Raw genomic sequence first — 14,106 nt, 5'->3', positions numbered from 1 at the left:
ATATCTTGGACACTAGGTTTGTGGTATCCTTGGGCTCAAAGGCCTGGAGGTGGAGGGCAGGTCAGGTGGTTACAGCTGTGGAGAACCAGGCAGACTGGTAAGTAAGGGCCTACTGCGTATGTGGTGCAATGGTTGGAGGAGCAGCTGGGTCTTCTGGTGTGCTGAGGTGAGAAAAATGCACTCTTATGGTTGGGAATTCGCTAAAATGATGGCATGGCACTAAAATGAAAAGCATATAGCTTCTGTAGAGGGTCAGGACTAGAGGAGAAGTGAAAAGAGTTAGTTTAAAAGGAAGAGATGAGAGCCTGGAGTGTAGATTAATGGTATTAATGTGCTTAGCATGTTGAAGCTCTGGATTCTGTTCCTTGCACTTCCGGGGGGGAAAAATAAGTAATTAATGAACTGGGTGATTCAAATTGTCTCCATATCGGTAACTGCTGATTGATTTTCCTACTAATAAACTATCTGGAGCCATCTAAATGCCAACTGAGAGAATTATCCTAAAATAGGTGTTTCATAAGTAAATCCGAAGCAAGGCTTAGCTCTGAGAATGATGTGTCTTCTCTTGGGAATCTCCAGCTATTGCCATTTTGATGGTGTAAAATGTGAAGCCCATTCTGAACAGGACAAGTCTATGTCTAGCCCTCAGAGTCAGGGAAATGTGTCCGCTGACCCTCCACCAAAAGCCTTCCCCTATACCCCAAATCTTAGTGTTCTGTTTCCTGGGCTGCCAGCTCCTCTTGGTTTCTTGTTTGTTCCTTCCTGATGTCTCCTTTTTGCATGCATTGTTTGAGGCCAGCAGAAGAGCCAATGGGTTACTCCTTGCCTGACCAAGTTGCCAGCCAGTGGGAGAGGGCCATCCTCTGCATCTGTCTGTATGAGTGGTGGGTGTGGCCCTGATAGCACAGGGCTGGAACTAAAAAGACTCGTTCCTTCAAACAGGTTCTCTTGACACCTCCACCGATTCTGCGGTTTGCTTATGTGCAGTCATGGACATGTTTTCCCCCAATTCCTCATTTCTAGGAGTATTCTGAAACTCTTGTACATTTCTTTTTCTGTTTTGCACACTTGGCCTCAGAGTGTTGAAATCCTACCGGTATGTACGGTAATACGGGACTGTCCTTTCTCAGACACCAACCACATCACATTGTCCCTCTGCGTGTGGCCCTTTCCTCTCCTGGTTCCCAGTCACTGTCTGCATTTCTGTGATCTTCCACCCTGAGCATGCTCAGAGCCATTTGCATGTGACCTCATCCTCTGGCCCTGGACCTTGTACCTGGTGTGTGATGTGCCTGTCACCCCTCTCTCCTGCAGTGAGGAAGGAAAACTGTCTACCTCCCAAGATGCTGTTTGTAAAGATGCGGAAGAGAGCCCTGAGCCAGCAGAGGCCAAGTGCACAGCCCCACGGCCCCCCAGCAGCAGTCCTGAGCAGAGGTAATTGCCCGCCTACCTGTCTCTTGCCAGGCTTACCCTTCCTTAGTACTTCATCCTTGTCCAGTGCCAAGAGTGCCTGGCTCAGAGACTGATCTGTGGCAGTGGGGAGGGAAGGCTTGCTTGGGACCTACCCCTGCCCTTAAAGTTGTGATGTCAAGCCTGTCCAGGCTTGGAGTCCTCATCCCCTCCTCTGAGGGGGAGCAGACATGGATGCTTTCTGTGAAATACCAGGGAGCCTGTCTGAAGTCCTTTCATGCATACAGCTGCATATTCTCACCCCTTCACCAACTCCCTGTAGGGTTGATTGCATCCTAAGTGATGACAGTTCTACTACCAGAGCCCTGACAGTTATTTGGATGTGGTTTGTTTCTTTTTTTTTCTAGTCACCTTTTGCTTAGACTGAGGCAGTGGTCTGAAGGGATAGGCCAAGGCAAAGCCTCAGCCACCAAGGGCCAGTGCCCATACACCCGGCCTTGCAGGTAGAGCCAGGTAGCTGGATTCAAGGAGCCTACACCAGAAGATGAATGCAGATGTGCCCTGGATCACAAGGACTTCTATTCAGCACTTCCCAGAGCTCACTTCTCTGATCAAATATTGGGCATTGTGTATTACCTCCGCAAGAATAAAGTGACCTTTAAGGCAGTTTCAGAGGCGTGGTGCTTTCCACCTGGCTCCGTTCCCCCAGGAAGCTGTTTCCTGCAAAGCTCAACAGAACCAGCAGGGGCTCCTCTCCACACACTATCCAAAAGGTCCCTATTCTTGCCTTAGCAAACCCTGTTTTCATTTCCCCCAGAAATCCAAGCCAAAATCATTTGTTTTTACGAGAATTAAAAAATGCATGTAAAAATTATAAGTTCTATTTTAGTATATGGAATTAGAAGAGGAAAAGGCAAGAGATCACCCCAGCTTCAACTGGGCTTCTGGGTCTTGGTGACTTAAGTGGGTTTTCAAATGGTCTTTTGTAGACCTAATTCCCCATCACTTATGTCATCTGCCTGATTTAGACCTATTAATTTCCTCTCTTTTGAGGGCTGCTCAGAGGTAAAATAGTCCAGGCTTGTCCCCACTTAAAGCATTCGAATAGTAAGTTGTTCCTGGTGTGTCTGATGTCACTCACACAGGAGGCTGTGGCGACACTTATTGGCTCTGCAGTGCAGAGTTGGCATAGGGTACCCAGGCTCTCCTCTGGCTGGAAACATGGCTTTGAGAGCCCTTCTCTATAGTCTACAGGACGAGGTTGAGAAAGTTGAGGCAGGCTAGTGGAAGAACAGACACCACTTGGTCCCTGAATCTATCCATTTCTCCCTACTCCAGCCAGCACTTGGCAGAGCAGCAATTGCTGTGGACTGGTGACCAAGCTACAGTGGGCACATATTGATAGCTAAGGGGCTCATGCTGAGAGGCAAAGGCTGTAGGGCTGAGTGCCAGAATAGGGGGTGTCTCTGGGCATTGGCATTGAGCTCCTACTGTTAGGGGAAGTGTAAGGTCAGCTTGCCTTTGTATGTGGAGGTAGTCATTGGTAGTGTGAAAGAATGAAAATCACCTTTTTTTCCAAGTGCTTCCTGCACACCCTGCTGCCAGCATCCTAGAGGTTGTCAGACACACTGTGCTGTGACCTAAAGGATCTGTATTGCCACCAGATCTTGCTTCACTAGTGCCTGTCCAATCTGCTGTCTGTACCAGCCAGTGTGTGTTTTATATGCCTTCTACACTTCAAAGCCCTGGGAGTGGGCATTATTGTATCCCGTTGAACTGAGAAGTTAAGAAACTTGCCCGAGAGCACATACCTTGTGAGTGATAAGGGCAGGGGACATAGCAAGTTCTGTCTGGTTCAGAAAATTTTGTCCCCATGCCTGATACATTGGGCACCATGGGCTGGAGAGATGGCTTAGAGGTTAAAAGTGCTTAGTTGTAAAGCCAGGCGTGGTGGCACATGCCTTTAATCCCAGCACTCGAGAGGCAGAGGTGGGAGGATTGCCGTGAGTTCAAGGCCACCCTGAGACTACATAGTGAATTCCAGGTCAGTCTGGGCTAGAGTGAGACCCTACCTTAAAAAAAAAAAAAAAAAAAAGGACTTATTTGCAAAGCCTGACAGCTTCAGTTCAATTCCCCAGTACCCACCTAAGCCGGATGCACAAAGTGGTACATACATCTGGAGTTCATTTGCAGCATGGTAGGGCCTGGCACACCTGTACACACTCCCTCCCCCTCCCTTTCCCTCTGACCCTATTTCTTTCTCAAATAAATAAATAATAAAATACACCGAGGCACTGTAAATTGAGAAGAGTGTAAAGGAGAGCATACTTCCTGGTCCCTGTTGTAACCAGCAGGGCTCTTGGGTGGAAGGTTTTCAGCTACAGGCATAAACATCCTTTCCCAAGACCACTACGTGAAACTTTGCCAAGCCTCTGAGAATGTCTCACATACCCAGCTTGTAAGTTTGGCAGGAAGGCCAAGCTTCCATCTTCACTTAGTGCTGGTTTCTGTACTGTCCCACCTCCGTCCTGCACAGCACCTCACTGCAGATTGTGCAGGTGCACACCTGTGTGGTCAACAGTTCATCCTGTTACAAACCTTTTTGTCTTTTGCCCTTTTTCTGTTCTTTTGTCCTTTTCCTTTCCTAGTCACAAACCCCAAACTTTCAAGTGAAAGTTGAAGCACGTCCCCCTTCTGTGGGTGAGATCAAAGCCTGAAGCAGATAGGTGCTGCAGCTCAGGAGCGGCCCTTTGAAAGGCACTGAGCTTACGCGGTCCTGAGGAGCTGTGCAAAGGGAGCTTCCAGCCCCGGCCGCCGCACTGCCACCCTCACCTGTCACGTTCCATGAGGAGAGGGAGGGCAAGGCTCACTTCTCCCATCTTGGCTTCATGGGCCTCAGCTGTCTGTCTCCTTTTCTGTAGGACTGACCAGGCAAGCGCCCCAGGTGACACGTCAGTTAACGGCCCTGTATGATGAGTGAGTCTGCTGCTGCTGACAGGGGACGCAGACCGCCACCACCAGGGCTACCAAGCCACCACTGCTGCACTCATTCTGCAGGGGATCAGGACCAGCAACCTTTCTATTCTAGACTCTTAAGACATTGTACAGAGAGACTCAGACGTGTAAAAATATTGCACATTGACAAATACCAAGAATTTTTGCGTATGTTTATATTGTATTGATCTCTAAATAATGGGTAGCCTGTGAAATAAGATCTTGCCGCCCACCCATGTAATAATAGTAGTAATACTATACTTAAAAAGGCTGTAAGAATAGTTTTATAAGAGTGAATACACAGATCTGTTGTATTTGAAACATAACTATTGGACAGTTATTAGTGTGACCAAAGCATTGGGCAGTTTTCATACATTTTTCACCTTGTACAAAATTCTGAATTCATTTTTCCTCCAGGTTGGCAAGGAGCTGTAGATTGAGATGTCCTCCAAGTGTTATTTTGGTTGTTCTAACTTACAAAAGTGATTCTGAATAAGGAATATTTGGTGTTTTTTTTATAACCAGCTTTTGATTGGTAATTGTTTTCTGTATTGTTTAAAAAGGATCAAAAAATGTAAGTGTATTGGTAGTTAAGTATTTATTACTGCAGCTTAGTTGATAACTCGATGTGATTGTAAGGCCATATGTTCTGTTAAAGTCTTGTTTGCTTGAAATGATTCCTACAGGCGAAACACTAGAATATTGGAGTGGACATGGCTGTGCTTTGGGCGTCTAGGGGTTTGTTTTTATTTTTGTTTTGTTTTGTTTTGGTAGTTCATCTGCCTTTTTAACCCATTCACCAAAATCTTCCTTGTTAACAAGCATCGCCAATGACTGTCTCAGAGCAATCTGGTAATGACATCTTGAATCCCATGAGGGAGTTAGCTGAAAATGCTCGTGCTGCGAAGGGAAGTAGAGCACGTTCATTTACAGGCTAGTATTTTAAAGTAGAACTTGGACTCCAGCACCTCAGCATGTTACTTGTTTTACTGTACCTTGTGAGGCTTCACTCGTAAATTCTAAACCAGTGTATTTTTTTAGAACTGGTTGTGTATATATATATAGTGATTATGGATACTAATTCAATGTAATTTATAATTTTCTATGTCAGTATAAAAATACATCACAGCCTTCTCCTACAGCCGAAGCAATATAGTGTATATTGCCACACCGTCTGGTGAAAGGTCAGTCACTTCACCTTTGCACTTTTAGATGCAAATCAGTTTTTCATTTCTGTAATAGAAAATTACCCACATATTTTTACATCATTTGTTTTTCCTGACCAGTATTTAAAACCAAAAGGATATTCTGAAAAATGGCCAACGAATTTTCTAGAACCAGCATCCCAAGCAGCGTGCCTAAACATGACATTGCATATGGAAATAAAAGAATCAAATGTCTAATGCCTTACTCCTTATTTGCTGCTCACTTAACATAGCATAGAGACTCCCAAGGCTGCCACTGCAACCTAGCTCACCAAGCTCAGTGGGGCAGCAGGAAGCCCTTGGACTGGTAGCAAGGGACTCGATGGCCTGTGCACACCTGCTCAGCACCCACAGTCGGAGCGCCTCTCAGGAGAGACCATGTTCTTCTGAAACCTGGTGCCACTGGAGGACAGGGTTCCTTCCACTCGTCTCAAGGATGGCTAACTGTGTGGCCAGGGGCCTCATATTGCTGGAGGATGACATGCTCCTATCTTGCCTGATAGTGAGCCTAAATGGCCACAGCCAGGGCTTGGCTCTGTGGCAGCCCACACTGCTGCCATACTTTGGATTTGGCCAGCTTCTCCATCCCATCTAAGGTGAAGCATGTCCTTCTCTATCCCATTGTCTGCTGAGAGTGGGCATTTGGGGTTATCTTGAGGTAGGACTTGTTCATCTTAAATGGCCGGGAAAGGCTGAGGGTGGGAAGGACAAGATCTGTCAGATTGGAGGGGACCAGCCAGAGCCCTGCGGCGACTTCATGTTCCTTTCCACTTTCATTTCTGTGTATTGGTCATCTGAATCACAAGACTTAACATGACTACAGCACAATGCCAGTATTAAAAACAGCGAAAATAAAGCCTGGTTCTTTTGTTTCTAGAGTACTCCCGTGCCTTCCATGGTGTGAGGCTGTAGATGTGGAACATCCCGCCAGTGGTCTTAAGGGTTTGCTGTCTGCCCTCTACCCTTGTGTCCATCAGCCCCACTGCTGTGAGCTGTGCACTTTGTCAGTTTCTTGATCATAGGTACATAGTAAATTGCTGCTGAGAGAGAACTGCCACTAACCCTCTCTGCTGCTGCAGCATGTTATCTTTTCACATGTCTCCCTAACCTGGGTGGTTTGCCTTCCAACCCTGCAAATAACTCTAATCTGTAGTGGTAGAATTTCATGAGTATTCCATCGTGATCTTTTAAAATACGATTCTTGAGCCAGGCCTGGTGGCGTACAACTATAATCCCAGCACCCAGGTAGCTGAGGAAGAAATTTTGCTAGTTCAAGGCCATCCTGGGCTGCATAGCAAAACTATCTCAAAAACTGAAATGATGTTCTGTCACAATTCACTTCTCATCTGTCTGTCTGAAGTGGAGCTGCCCCAAGAGAGAGGCTGTGTGCTACCAGGCAGCAGAGCCGGAGGGACGGTGCTACTTAACCCCAGAGGATTTTGTCATGAGTCCCAGGTGCCAGACAAAGCTGTAAAATTGGAAGTTTGCCCTGAGTTTCTGTTATTGCTTTGCTCCAGTTATTCTTTGTTGTGCCCTGTTTTCCCTTCTTTTTAAAAAAATATTATTTATTTGACAGAGAAAGAGGGAGAGAAGGAGTAGAAAGAATAGGCACGCCAGGGCCTTCAGCCACTGCAAACGAACTCCAGATGTGTGTGCCCCTTGTGCATCTGGCTAACGTGGGTCCTGGGGAATTGAACCTGGGTCCTTTGGCTTTGCATGCAAATCCTTAACCACTAAGCAATCCCTCCAGCCCTTCCCTCTTTTTTTTTTTTTTTTTTTTTTTTTGTGGTTGTTTTATGAGGTAGGGTCTTGCAGTAGCTCAGACTGACCTGGAATTCACTATGAAGTCTTAGGCTGGCCTTGAATTTATAGCGACCCTTCTACCTCTGCCTCCCAAGTGCTGGGATTAAAGGCATGTGCCACCATCCCCAGCTCCATTTTTCCCTTTTGGATTGAGGATATTTACTTTTTGGTGATGTATGTTGGAGATGGTAGTGATTAGGACCAAGGTAGCCTCATTTTTTATAGCTAGTTAGGGAAACATATCCAAAGAACATAAAATTTCATTCTCTCCTGATGAGACTAAAAAGCAACTCCAGTCTCAGAACTAAAATAAAAAATGCCCTGACTTAAGATGGCTGCCAAACACTGGCCCTTTGCCTCTTTACCTCCTGGTTCTTCCTCCACCTCCGAATTTTTTGGTGGACTTCCACCCCTCTCCGCCCTTTTTAAAATATGTATATATACATATATATTGTTTGTTTGTTTTTTTATTTCAGAGAGAATGGGCACACCAAGGCCTCTAGCCCTGCAAATGAACTCCAGCACATGCGCCACCTTATGATCTGGCTTATGTGGGTCCTGGGGAATCAAACTTAACTCAATCTGTAGCCCCAGGCTGGCCTCAAACTCAGTCTTCCTACCTCAGCTTTTCTAAGTGCTGGGATTAAAGGCTGTGCTACCCTGCTGAGCTATGAACAATGTCCCTTTTTTTCCCCCCGGGGGGGGGGGGGGGGAGCGTGAAGCAATGTCTCACTCTAGCCCAGACTGATTTGGAACTCACTCTGCAATCCAGGCTTGCCTCAAAGGGCTTTTTATTGAACCTGCACTTTCAGAATCTTCCATATGTATATAAGAACTATCTCCAAAGTCAAAGAATTCACATCTACAGACTTGAGGATAACATTCATAAGTTTTATTAGATTATAGACCAAACTTAAAGAAGACAGAGCTCATGTTCAAGAGGGGCCATGAGCTAGGTTCCCAGAAATGGGAAAGCCTTTACCTTAAGAGAAAGAAGAAATACAAAGCTCTTTCCCAAGGAGGAAAAAGAGAGTTTGAGAAGCTCAGCACTTAAGAGAAAGGAGAAGAGAGCACAGAGAACTGCCCATGAGAAGGCAGGAGTAAGGGAAAGCCCACAGAGCAACCTGAATTGGGGTCTGTGGTGGTTTGAATGTGGATGTATGTTTCCCATAGACTCAAGTGTTTAAATGTGGTCTCCATCCCCTTGGCTGGAGGAGGTGTCACTGGTGGCAGATCCTGGGGTCCCACACAGAGGTGTGTTTGAGGCCTGATCAGATTCTATCCCAGAGGGGTAGAGCACAATCTGAGCTCGGGAGCTCTTATGTGTCCCTGGTCTGTGCGTGCTGCTTTGCTTCTTTTTCTCTGCTTGGATGTGTGAAAAAGACAGCTTCTTCCATCAGGGATGGAATGTCCCCTGGATCTGTAAGCTTGAATAAACCCCTTCCTGCCATAAACATGTGTCTGGTTGGATATTCATCCCAGCAACCTGGAACTGACTACAACAGGGTCTTACAGGCTCTGAATGGGGGCTGAGCTTACCAGCCTCAACACCATTTCATGTTTAATCCAGGAATCTTTATTCTAGGAAAAGAGGACTGTCTAGGGAGGAACTCTGGTTGAATTTAAGGAAAAACAGATCAAGAGTACTCCTTTAAGGTAAGCAAGGTAAGCGAGTGGAGACCTCAAGGGGAGGCTCAAGGACATTTCGTCTTACTTTTCAAGCCCTGCACCCTAATATGCCTCAGTCTGCAACTTGTTTTTTGCTATTCTGGAAAGCCACATTCAGAAGAATGCACTTCCAGTTTTGAACAAAGTTTGGAACTGTTAAAGGACTATGGGGAATTTTTAAATTGGACATAATGCATAGTGGGGTGGGGGGTGTTACCATGGGATTTTTTTTCTCTTTAAAAAAAATTTTTTTATTTTCACAATTTTTATTGACATTTTCAGTGAAAATGTCAATAAAAATTGAGAAAAAAAAATTTTCCCTAGGGGGAGGGCTTGGTGCTTAAAGGCACTTGCTTGCAAAGCCTGCCAGCTGGGTTCAATTTCCCTGCCAGCCATTCACATAAAAGCCAGATGCAAAAAAAAAAAAAAAAAAAATGGTGCAAGAAGCCAGGCGAGGTGGCGCATGTCTTTATTCCCAGCACTTGGGAGGCAGAGATGGGAGGATCACCATGAGTTCGAGGCCACCCTGAGACTATGCAGTGAATTCCAGGTCAGCCTGAGCTAGAGTGAGACCCTACCTTGATAAAAGCAAAAAAAAAAAAGGGGGGGGTTGCAAGCAGAGGCGAGAGGTCCTCATGTTGGAAATGAAGACACCTGATGTCGAGTAGACATGGAAGAGAACGGGTCATCTCCACAAGACAACTTCTCTAGAAGCTGCTGTGTGGCTTCTTGATGGCAACTTAAGCATGCCAGGTGGACAGTCCATCCACTCTTGCATCCCAAACAGTGAAAGAAAAGGGGAAGTGGAGGCCTACCCTTGCCTAACAGCTGATCAAGGTCTGGGCTCACAAACTTACAGTTGGCTGAGGGGGAAATGGTGCGAACACAGAACAAAGGCAGACTGACACCAGTGGACAGGAATGAGGGAGTTGTTTCTGTTGACCCCGAGTTACTTTGAACTTACTTATCCTGAGAGTGGAGGTGTTGTGACCTGAAATGGGTCATTCTAGTTTGATAGTGAAAAGTGAGCGGTGCTATAATGAGTCCCTCCTTGTCCAGGGAGTAGTAAAGAATGACTGCTCCCCCATCCCCAAGACTGCAAGACAATTCACAAGGCCAGTGACAGAGATGCAACAGACATCACTGAACAGGAATCAGAAATACAGTGAGAGCACCCCCACCAGGAAAGGTGGGAGTCCTAAGGTCCTGGTCTCCTCTGAAGGATTGAGTTCTGGGGTAGAAGTATGTCTATAACTGAGGTGTCAGGCTGGAGGGATGGCTTAGTGGTTAAGGCATTTGTCTGCAAAGCCAAAGGACCTAGGTTCGATTCCCCAGGACCCAAGTTAGCCAGATGCACAAGGGGGCACACACATCTGGAGTTCATTTGCGGTGGCTGGAGGCCCTGGTGTGCCCATTCTCCCCGCCCCCTTCTCTGTCAAACAAACAAATACAAATAAAATAGCTGAGATGTTATATGCTGATTGTTTGGTTAAGAGTTCTCTGTAGTAACCAAAAAACCTTTGAGTTGAAAGAAACAAAGCAAACAGACCGCAGTTTTTCAGGCTGTGTTCTCAGAGCCTCAGCTGTCCCTAGTGTAGTGCCCAGAAGTAGGTGACCTCTCCATCAATAAAAAGACTAGTTTTCTATCTGGGCATACATGCACCTTAAATCTCAGCACTTGGGAGGACAAGGTAAGGGGAATCACCATGAGTTCAAGGCCATCCTGAGACTAATCCACTATGACCTACCTTGGAAGGAAAAGTTTTCTTTCACACTGGCTCAGCACTGAAACATCTCACACTTTCCAAGACTCAGGGTCCATTGCAGAAGAGGTGATGGAAAGAATATAAGAGCCAAAGGAAGAGTAAGATTGCTTACAATGCCAAACACAAAATGGCCTGGATATCCATTACCTCACAGTGCCTGGCACCACCTACACAAGACCATCATAATAGGAGGAGAAGATGACATCAAAATAAAAGCCAAGCATGGTGGCACACACCTTTACTTTAATCCTAGCACTCGGGAGGCAAAGGTAGGAGGATGGCTGTGAGTTTGAAGCCATCCTGAGAATACATAGTGAATTCTAGGTCAGCCTAGGCTATAGTGAGACCCTGTCTTGAAAAACCAAAAACATTTTTTAAAAATTACAAATAAATAAAAGATTGGGCTGCAGAGATGGTTTAGCGGTTAGCCACTTGCCTGTGAAGCTTAAGGATCCCAGTTCGAGGCTCGATTCCCCAGGACCCACGTAAGCCAGATGCACAACGGGGCACATGCATCTGGAGTTCGTTTGCAGTGGCTGAGGCCCTGGCGCACTCTTTCTCTCTATCTGCCTCCTCCTCTCTGCCTGTCACTCTCAAATTAAAAAAAATAAATAAAAAGACTGAAGGGCAGGGGGTATGATGGAGAGAGGAGTTGTGAAGGAGGTAGCGGGGGAGAGAATTACAGTTTATTGTCTATAATTAGGGAAGTTCTCAATAATAAAAAGTCTTCAGTTGTCCCCAAAATAAAAACCGATTTTCTCTCACACTAGCATGCTCGTACACATGCGCAAATATTTGTCATTTATTTATTTATTTTAGTTTTTAAAGGTAGAGTAGCCTTCACCTCATGCCTCTGAAGTGCTGGAATTAAAGACATGTGCCACCTAGCCTGGCATCTACTTGTTTTTGAGTTTTTCTTTTGTTTTTCACAGTCGGGTCACACTGGTCCAGGCTCACCTGGAAATTCACTCTGTAGTCTCAGGCTGGCCTTCATTTCATAGCAATCCTCCTACTTCTGCCTCCCGAGTGCTGGGATTAAAAGCATGTGCCACCAACACCTAGCACCCCCCCTCCCAGTAGACTTTCACTCTGGCCCCAGGCTGACCTGGAATTCACTATGTAGTCTCAAGGTGACCTGGAATTTATGGCAATCCTACCTCTGCCTCCTGAGGGCTGGAATTAAAGGCATGCGCCACCATGCCCAGCTTTTTCTTTCTTTTTTTCCTTTTTCTTTTTGTTTTTTCTAGGTAGGTTTTCACTCTACTTCAGGCTGACTTGAAATTCACTATTTAGTCTCAGGATTGCCTTGAACTCACAGCAATCCTCCTACCTCTGCTTCCCAAGTGCTGGGATTAAAGGCGTGCGCCACCATGCCTGACTCTTATTTTATTTTATTTTATTTTTTTTTAATTTGTGTGGACACACCAGGGTCTCTTGCTACAAATGAATGCCCATCCAGCTTTACATGGGTGGCTAGCAAACTGAACCTGAGCCAGCAGACTTTACAAGCAAGCCCATGAGCCATCTCCCCAGCACCCAGAATGCATTTTGATGTTCCCAAATCTATGAAAACAGGCAGGTTATGGCTTAAAAGTGGTGCTTGAGGGCTGGAGAGATGGCTTACCTGTTAAGGAGCTTGCCTGTGAAGCCTAGGGACCCATGTTCAACTCTCCAGACCCCATGTAAGCCAGACGTCAGTAACGTGTAAGGGTCATTCATGAGCACACAGTAGTGCACACATCTGGAGTTCGATTACAAAGGGCTGGAGGCCCTAGGATGCCAATTCTCTTTCTCAAAAAAAAAAAAAAAAGGCTCAAGTGTATTATAGGAAATAATTGAGTTGGTGAGAGTAATAGCAGTCAAAACCCACTTCAGAGAGAGGGAGAGAGCCTTTATTTACACCCACACCTCTGCTGGCTAACACCAAAACCAACAGAGGTCCTGGACTCAGACTGTGCTGGACTTACATACCTTTTACCGTCCTTTGTCTGAAATCTCCTGCACTTAGAGAGGGGAGAGATTACATCCATGAGTGTAAGGTTCTGTCGAATTTAAGTACAGGCAGCTGTCTCCTGAGTAAAGTAGTTACATATTGTTTAAGGGGGTCAGGCTTGGAGTCACAGAATTCTTTTTTAATTTTTAATATTTTTATTAACAACTGCCATGATTGTAAAAAATATCCCATGGTAATACCCTCCCTCCCCCCACTTGTTCCTTTGAAAATCCACTCTCCATCATGCCCCCTCCCCATCTCAATCAGTCTCTCTTTTACTTTTGATATCTTGATCTTTTCCTCCTCTTATGATGGTCTTATGCAGGTAGTGTCAGGCACTGTGAGGTCATGGATATGCAGGCTGTTTTATGTCTGGAGGGAGCATGTTGTATGGAGTCCTGCCCTTCCTTTGGCTCTTACATTCTTTCCGCCACCTCTTCCGCATTAGACCCTGAGCCTTGGAAGGTGTGATACAGATATTGCAGTTCTGAGCACTGCGGTCATTTCTTTCCATCACCATGATACCTTCTGAGTCGTCCCAAGGTCACTGCCATCTGAAAAGAGAAGATTCTCTACCAAAAGTGAGAGTAGCATTAATATAAGGGTGTGAACATTAACAAGTGCTTACTGGGCAGTTTGATAAGCACAGTATATACATTTAGCCGGACAGCAGCAGATGTTACACCCCTAGGGCTCATGACTACTCCTGTTTTAAGTTTTCAGTATCAGGGATGTATTCCCTTCCCATGGAGTGGACCTCCAGTCCAATTAGAAGGGAGTTGGTTTCCCCCATAACAGATGTGCCACTATTGCACCCGTTGGCTCATTTGGCCTGGCTGGCCAATTATTAGGCTTGCAGTATCCACTGATGAGTATCTTCACTGGTGATTTCTCTTTCTCCCATTAAACTGCATGCAGAATGGCTTCTTCCAGTTTTCTGTCAGCTGGTTTACATGGAGGAGGTTATCAGCTCAGATCCAGCAGTGGCCTTTCTCAGTGGCCTTGCAGCCCAAGTATATGGAGTCTTCAGCAATAGGGTCTTAGCATCTATTCCTGGTGGGAAGCCAAGGGCCTCAGCAATGGCCTATAATGTTTTGGGGGCATCAGGGATCTCCCTGACCAACAACTCACTGGAAGATATACCATCCCTGGCACTGAAAATTTTCTAGCAACAATCTATGGCTCCTGAGTGTTCCATTGTCCAAAAAAGTAGGATTACATATGTTTTATTTATATCCTCTTAGATTTTGGTTAGCTGTCCCTCCAC

General features: G+C 45.7%; 1 protein-coding gene across 16 annotated transcripts in view; it reads left to right on the top strand.

The window, feature by feature from the left end:
- The window catches only part of Ppp6r3 (protein phosphatase 6 regulatory subunit 3), a 161,223-nt gene extending 154,758 nt beyond the window's left edge, over positions 1 to 6,465 (top strand). For 9 of the 16 annotated variants that reach the window (XM_045144456.1, XM_045144470.1, XM_045144475.1 and 6 more), the window contains 3 exons: positions 1,079 to 1,096; positions 1,315 to 1,434; positions 4,332 to 6,465. In XM_045144456.1, the coding sequence (XP_045000391.1) occupies positions 1,079 to 1,096; positions 1,315 to 1,434; positions 4,332 to 4,383 (190 nt within the window). In that variant the 3' untranslated portion in view covers positions 4,384 to 6,465. Of the gene's footprint in view, positions 1 to 942; positions 1,039 to 1,078; positions 1,097 to 1,314; positions 1,435 to 4,331 lie in introns of those variants that run through there. The other 7 variants (XM_045144557.1, XM_045144546.1, XM_045144535.1 and 4 more) reach the window with 2 other exon arrangements.
- Positions 6,466 to 14,106: the final 7,641 nt, after the last annotated feature.

This window comes from Jaculus jaculus, chromosome 1, assembly GCF_020740685.1.
Source record: "Jaculus jaculus isolate mJacJac1 chromosome 1, mJacJac1.mat.Y.cur, whole genome shotgun sequence".
Taxonomy (NCBI): domain Eukaryota; kingdom Metazoa; phylum Chordata; class Mammalia; order Rodentia; family Dipodidae; genus Jaculus; species Jaculus jaculus.
This window is presented reverse-complemented; position numbering and strand designations above follow the sequence as displayed.